The sequence below is a fragment of the Micropterus dolomieu genome, linkage group LG17 (genome assembly GCF_021292245.1).
Source record: "Micropterus dolomieu isolate WLL.071019.BEF.003 ecotype Adirondacks linkage group LG17, ASM2129224v1, whole genome shotgun sequence".
Taxonomy (NCBI): Eukaryota; Metazoa; Chordata; class Actinopteri; order Centrarchiformes; family Centrarchidae; genus Micropterus; species Micropterus dolomieu.
This window is the reverse complement of record NC_060166.1, coordinates 17,064,733-17,071,649: the sequence shown is the minus strand read 5'-3', so window position 1 is coordinate 17,071,649 and position 6,917 is coordinate 17,064,733. Positions and strand designations below refer to the sequence as shown.

The 6,917-nt window shown below is 45.5% G+C and overlaps 1 protein-coding gene across 2 annotated transcripts; it reads right to left on the bottom strand.

The window, feature by feature from the left end:
- Nucleotides 1–2,953: 2,953 nt before the first annotated feature.
- Nucleotides 2,954–5,161, bottom strand: LOC123986529 (sulfated surface glycoprotein 185-like). 2 transcript variants are annotated; one of them, XM_046074832.1, is made up of 3 exons: nt 5,061–5,161; nt 3,482–4,955; nt 2,954–3,281 (listed from the first exon to the last, which is right to left on the bottom strand). In XM_046074832.1, the coding sequence occupies exon 2, from the start codon at nt 4,867–4,869 to the stop codon at nt 4,018–4,020; it is 852 nt and encodes a 283-aa protein (XP_045930788.1). In that variant the 5' UTR covers nt 4,870–4,955; nt 5,061–5,161; the 3' UTR covers nt 2,954–3,281; nt 3,482–4,017. The 2 variants fall into 2 exon arrangements, with proteins under 2 accessions (XP_045930788.1, XP_045930787.1); XM_046074831.1 differs by having other exon boundaries at nt 3,482–5,070.
- Between the last annotated feature and the right edge of the window lie 1,756 nt (nt 5,162–6,917).

The window sequence follows — 6,917 nt, the reverse complement described above, 5'->3', positions numbered from 1 at the left end:
TCTCTCTCTCTCTCTCTCTCTCTCTCTCTCTCTCTCTCTCTCTCTCTCTCTCTCTCTCTCTCTCTCTCTCTCTCTCTCCCACTAGAATTTTTAAGTTAAGAATGCTGGCTGAATTACATTAATTCAAAGCAATGTTTTGAGTATGGTGAATTACCTTTTAGGCCACAATAAAACGCATTTCTAAGTAATATGAACTTAATTGTCAACATGAATGCAAGTATTTAAGTTGATCCAACATAATGTTTTAAGTTAGGTGAAGAAGGTTTCTGGCCACAATAAAACACATTTCTAAGTAACTCTGCAAGAGTTACAGGTGAAACTCAAAAAATTTGCATATATCGTGCAAAAGTTCATTTATTTCAGTAATTCAACTTAAAAGGTGAAACTATTATATAAAATCGTTAAATGCAAAGTGAGATATTTCAAGCCTTGATATAATTTTTATGATATTGCGTAGAGCTTATGAAAACCCCAAATTCAAAATCTCAGAAAATTAGAATATTGTGAAAAGGTTCAGTATTGTAGGCTCAAAGTCTCACACTCTAATCAGCTAATTAATCCAAAACACCTGCAAAGGGTTCCTGAGCCTTTAATTGGTCTCTAAGTCTGGTTCAGTGGAATTCACAATCATGGGGAAGACTGCTGACCTGACAGTTGTGCAAAAAACCATCATTGACACCCTCCAAAAGGAGGGAAAGACTCAAAAGGTAGTTGCAAAAGAAGTTGGATGTTCTCAAAGTGCTGTATCAAGGCACATTAATAGAAAGTTAAGTGGAAGGGAAAAGTGTGGAAGAAAAAGGTGCACAAGCAGCAGCAGGGCTTGTTACGGATGAACAAGCTATGTGACGGTAGTCACATAGACAGAAAAAGAGTGGTGGCTGATTTGAAGAAACTCAGCTACAGAGCAAGATATTTAAAGAGGAGTTAGGGAGAGATCGGGGTTATTCCTCGGCAGACCTCAGAGGCATCGGACTCGGAGCAAGACCATCACCGCACTGGACCAAGAGCCCAAGACAAGAGATGGGGATTTGAACAGCAAGCAACTAGCAGAGGGTAACCACAACGACCAAACCAACTGAAGAATCATTGGAAGATTTTCTCTCACTCAAACTGCAATGAAGACTGAAGACTTCTGAAGACAATTAGAGGGCTTCTGACAAAACCTCAAGTTTCCACCAGAGTCATCAGCCCAGCAGCGGAGGAAGGATTTCACTGCAGGACTATTCCTTCCCGTTCCTTTCTCTCCAAAAAGAAATCAAAATACTCAAGCTCAGCTATCATAATCAGGTTTTGAATTTTAGAGATTTTATCAGTTTACTCAAGTAAGTGGTACTTAAAGTACCAGTAGTAGACACTGAATTTATTTCTTCACTAAGGTAGTAATTCATTAGGTAAAGTGTGTTTAACATCTTTAAGGTTCTTATAGGTTGCTCTAGCAAACGAAATTAACTTATCCTTGGGGCCTATTTTCCTGGCCACTAAATCCTAGCAACTATACCAAGTGCACTGATCAATGAGAAGAGAGCTGTCGTTAACGGGCGTGGCTGGTATTTGGTTCTAGGGCTATTCAGTCAGGTGCCATTTCAGAGCAAGCAGGGTAGGCGTTCGGAAGAAGACAGTTAGAAGCTAGGCGAATCTCTTCGACACCAGCTTAAACAGTCCTCAGTTATACCTAATAGGGTAATACCCATAGGCCTAGAGGATCGGAAGACGGAGAGCTGGTCCAGTACCTCCTGAACAGGGATAACTCGGGATCTAACAAGTGCCACAGGCTGATAGCATCCATGCCACGCCGCATTGAGGCAGTAATTCATGCAAAAGGGGCCCAAACCAAGTACTGAATACATATGCATGATTATACTTTTCAGAGGGCTGACATTTCTGTATTTAAAATCCTTTTTTTATTGATTTCATGTAATATTCTAATTTTCTGAGATTTTGAATTTGGGGTTTTCATAAGCTGTATGCAATAATCATCGAAATTATATGAAATAAAGGCTTGAAATATCTCACTTTGAATGTAATGAGTCTATATAATATTAGTTTCACCTTTTAAGTTGAATTACTGAAATAAATGAACTTTTGCACGATATGCAAATTTTTCGAGTTTCACCTGTAAGTTGTGTGTTAGCAAGTTATCTTTAGTATTTCCTCTCATCTGATTCATAGTCTAATCATGTCTAGCTAACGTTAGCCAACTAACTGGCTAGCGTAGCTACTTGTAGTTTACAAACGTAGCTAGCCTACATGCTAACCGGAGTGATGGCTAATGGGTAATCCCATATTAATTTAGCTTGCCAAGATGTTTTCCCTGGCTGCCTGGCCACCTATTACTCCCGCATTTAAGCCTACTCAATCATTGACAGGCTACAGCTACTAGCTAACTTTACCTGGGCACACAGACTGTAATATCAACCCTGCTCAAATTTCAGAGGAAGAACTTCCAGATTTCGGTATTCGGTTACAGTAGGCTATCACCAACAGAATCCTGAGCGAATGCAAATATGTGTAATTAAGCATAAAATTACTTACCATTCAACACATTATGCTTCAATGACTTTTAGCTGTGGCCTGTGGTCACTCGTCTGTGATTGTATTTTATGTTAACAGAACTTAAAATAAAATTTTGATTAACTGAAAATGTTCAATCAATAGGCATAATTTGTGTGTCATCCAAGCTCAATAAAATAACAATTACATGTAAAACAGTCGAACAGTATCTCAGAACTTGATTTTTTATTTCACAACAATATATAATTTAAGTAATGACTAAAGGTCCCCTGAATTAGTTTTTAGAGTGCAAAAGGTGGACAGCTACAATAGATGGATAGGAAATCACGTGGCCACAGCAGTTTGTGTCTTGGAGACCTCTTTGAAATGTCAACAAAAATATGGTATTAATGTCATTATATTATATAGACTTGCTAATGCATACAGAAAGCATATAGTTTTATTCCCATCATGGGGCAGTGGTGTCTGGTAGGCCAGTTATTAAGAGTAGTGGTTTGATCCTGCTGGCCAGCATGTAGTGAGTCAGGACAGAACAGACACAAACGCAACACTCAGGATAAAACAGGTTTTGTAAAGGAAAAAAAAGGGAGGGTGGAAGTGATAGAGAGGTGGATGCCGTGGTAGACAGACAGAGGAGGCACGGGAGAACTGACCAGGTGGGTGGGGGTCGGTGGAGGAGTGTGGTGGCAGGCTGACTGCGAGGCAAGCAGCCCGAGAGGAGAAGGCAGGTAGGTGAGCCCAGCCGACACGGAGGACGGAGGTGAGTGAACCTGGGGAAAGACAGACAGACAGGGTTAATCACTGGGAAAACAGAACACAGGGAAACAGATTTTGCAGGATCACAGAGGCTTGAGTTAAGGAGCGGAGAGAGAGGGAGAACACAAGCAAGGGGAGCAGAGGAGACACAGAAGCAGGCAAAACACGGGAAAACAGAATGCAGCAAAAAAGGAGAAATAAACAGGACACTCACAATTAGCCAGGCTGCTACCACAACAGGCCAGGAGGCTGAGAGCCAGGCGGCTGAACAGAGGGTCAACAGAGAGGACCGGAAGCCCTAGGGCCGGCGAGGAAGACGTAACCTCTCCGGAGGTCAGGCTAGGGGCCGACAGTGAAGGTGGAGACCCTCTGGAGGCTGAACTGAAGACCAACAGCGATGAGAGCTCTCCAGAGGTTGGACAGGAGGCCGGTGGTGAAGGTGGAACTTCCCTGGAGGCTGGCAGCAAAGGCAGCGTCTCTCCGGAGGTCGGGCAGGAGGCCTGCAGCAAAGCCCTTCTGGAGGCTGAGCTGGACTTGACGCCGGCAGGGAAGCAGCACAACGGGGAACCAGAGACTGGGCTACTGGGCTAACGATCGTGGACAAGGAACAAGGAAGTGGCGTGGTCTGGACTACGGACTTGGCACGAGGAACATGCTGTATTACCGGAGGAGTTGATACTGGTCGATCCACCTACTGGGCACGAGGAGCCGAGGTTGGCTGGACCACCGGAGGAACTGATACAGGTCAAATCACCAACGGGTAGTCGGCCAAAACCGGAACCACCCCAGGGGTACCAGGCAAAACGGTCTCTTGCGGGTTGGCCAACTGGGGTGTAGTTGGGCTGGAATGTGGAGGCTTTGGACAAAGGGCTGGATGATGTTGACGGGAACCGTTATGGCCACGTCTCCAATGACCACCACGGAACCCTGGGAAGATAGCCAGGCGAGTCCCCTCAAACAGATATTGATGGTCAAAGTTGTTTGCCGGCCAGGAGACAGGCTGATCAGCAGGTGAATCTCTCTGCCCAGGGGAGTCAAGTGTTGGGGCAGGCAGAATGGGGAGGTGGCTAGCCGCTGAAGCCCTAGTAGGCCGGGAAATAGACTGGAAGCATGCTGGCTAGCAGGCCAGGAATCAGGTGGGCGGCTGGCAGGGCGAGGATCGGGCAGGGCTGGCTGAAGGCTAGCAGTGCTAGCCGGTCGAGGATCGGGAGGGACAGGTGGGGGGCTAGCGGCGCTAGCAGGCCGAGGATCAGGCCGGGGGCTAGCGGCGCTAGCGGGCCAAGGAGCTGGAGGGAAAAGCTGGGGGCTAGCGGCACAAGCGGGCCGGGGATCAGGAGGGACAAGCTGGGGGGCTAGCGGCTCTAGCGGGCCGGGGAGCAGGCAGGACAGGCAGGGGTCTAGCCGCTGGAGCGCTTGCAGGCCAGGGATCAGGAGAACATATAGGAGCGGGAATGAGCCTAAGGCTGGACAGCGAAATGCCGTTGTCTCGCCGAGGAGCAGAATTGTGGAGGAAGCTATGAGCCCATGGCGGTAGAGAGTCCCCCAGCCATGGCTTGGCAGCGACTCTCTCTTGAGCCACTGATCCAAAAGCCTCCCGCTCATAGTCGTTGACACCGTGGAGGAAGCCCAAGAGGAGAGGGCAGGTAGGCAAGCCCAGCTGACACGACAGAGGACGGAGGTGAGTGAACCTGTGGAAAGGCAGGCAGGCAGACAGACAGGCAGGGTTAATCACTGGGAAAACAGGGAAACAGAGATTTTGCAGGATCACAGAGGCTTGAGTTAAGCTGTGGCACCAGGTCAGGAGCAACGACAATCAAGCGGAGATTGTGTGGAGAACCGGGGTAGATATACTGGCTGAGATGAAGTGATTAATGGCAGGTGTGGCAGGCAGAGGAGGCTGCTGATCAGGTGCAGGTGTGGATCGTCAGCTGGTCTCAGGAGCGGAGAGAGAGAGGGAGGACACAAGCAAGGGGAGCAGAGGAGACACAGAGAGACAGGCAAAACACAGGGGAAAACAGAATGCAGGAAAAAAGGAAAAAGAAACCGTCAGCCAGGCTGCCACCTCAGCATCTTGCATGGCAGCTCCACGGAAATCACTGTATGAGTTTGTGTGAATGGATGTGTGAGTCACTATGATGTGTCTTACTTTGCAAAGGCAGAAATGTCTATGAAGATTCTCAGTCATCTAGGTCATAGTTATCCAACGAAGGTTAAAGTCAAGGGCAACTGGACTTGGTTGATACTGATACTGGAGATACTGGAAGACGTTTCGTCCCTCATCCAAAGGACTTCTTCAGTTCTGAAGTGATGCAGTGATGAAGACGAGGAGATGGGCAGACAGCGGTGAGGACGAGGAGCTGGACAGTAGAGAGTATGCTGGGCTGCGATGAGACAGGGATCGTTAGTGTTTTGTAAAAGCACTGAATACTGCTCTTATAAATGCACGTGCAGAAAAACAATAGTTCAACAATCGGGATTTACCTGTTTTATTTTTTTTATTTCAGCTGGTGGCGTTAAGAAATGTTATGTATTTTAAAAACCATACTCCTTGCTGCTGTTGCGAATATTATATTAGTTAAGTCGGGAGTCGGGAGAAACTGCTTTGTTCGGGGGTGGGATTAGTGAAAGTAATATAATAACGCAAGGAGTAACGTAACTAGTTACTTTTATCACCCAGCAAGTAAACTAATATTATTACTTTTTTAAGGGGTAATAAGTAACTAGTAACTTATTACAATTACTGAGTAACTTGCCCAACATTGCTGGTAGCTAGCTGGCTGAGAAGCAGGAGGAAGTGCAGAGGAACTAAGAAACTCAGGAATAGAATCCCTCAGCTCAGGCCTAGAAGACAAAATGCTACAACCGGATAACTTTACCACGATAATCACTGACAGCCTGTGTTAGCTGTGCTGTTTCAGATTGCACCCACTAACTTCTCGTGTGTGAGCACGCTCGAACAAATGAGCAAACCAAAATAGAGACCATCACACCGGAGACAGGAAAATGCTGGAAGCTCCACTGCAACGTTACAGTAATATTTTTATTAGCTTGACTTTGAACTAATTCATGCTGGTTACATGATAATCGATTGAGTGTATTTAGCTGTCATGATATCTCGGTGTTAGATAGCCTGATAGTTTTTCAATAACTGTTTGTGTATCTTTCACTGGAGAGGCTCAGCAATGTCAGCATAGCAAAATTTATTGGATGATAATGAAAATGGTTAGTGAGCTAGACTGAATATTATAAATGACATTGTTGCCACATTTTAGTATAACAATTAGACCAAGTAAGTAATGTTACTGTAGCGTCCTGATTGAGTCTTCCACTTTGTGGTGTTGTCCTGCACAGTTATGTTGCATTACTGTATATTATGTGGGTCACATAAGATGCTGTTTACCTAAATGTTGGTAAAGCAACAATAAATCAAAATTGAAAGTTACGAAGCAAACGTCAGGGCCATGCTAATGTAGCTGGCTGCACCTTCCTTGTTTCACTATTAGTTTTAGAAACATTCCACATTTGCTTTGTACTATCCCATAGGAAAGCCAAATCCAAGATGTGATCTCATAGTTGTTTCCTTCTTTTCTCCTAGACACAAATGGGCTGCTTTTAATACCAAGGTGAGACCAAAGGCCTTTTCTCCCACT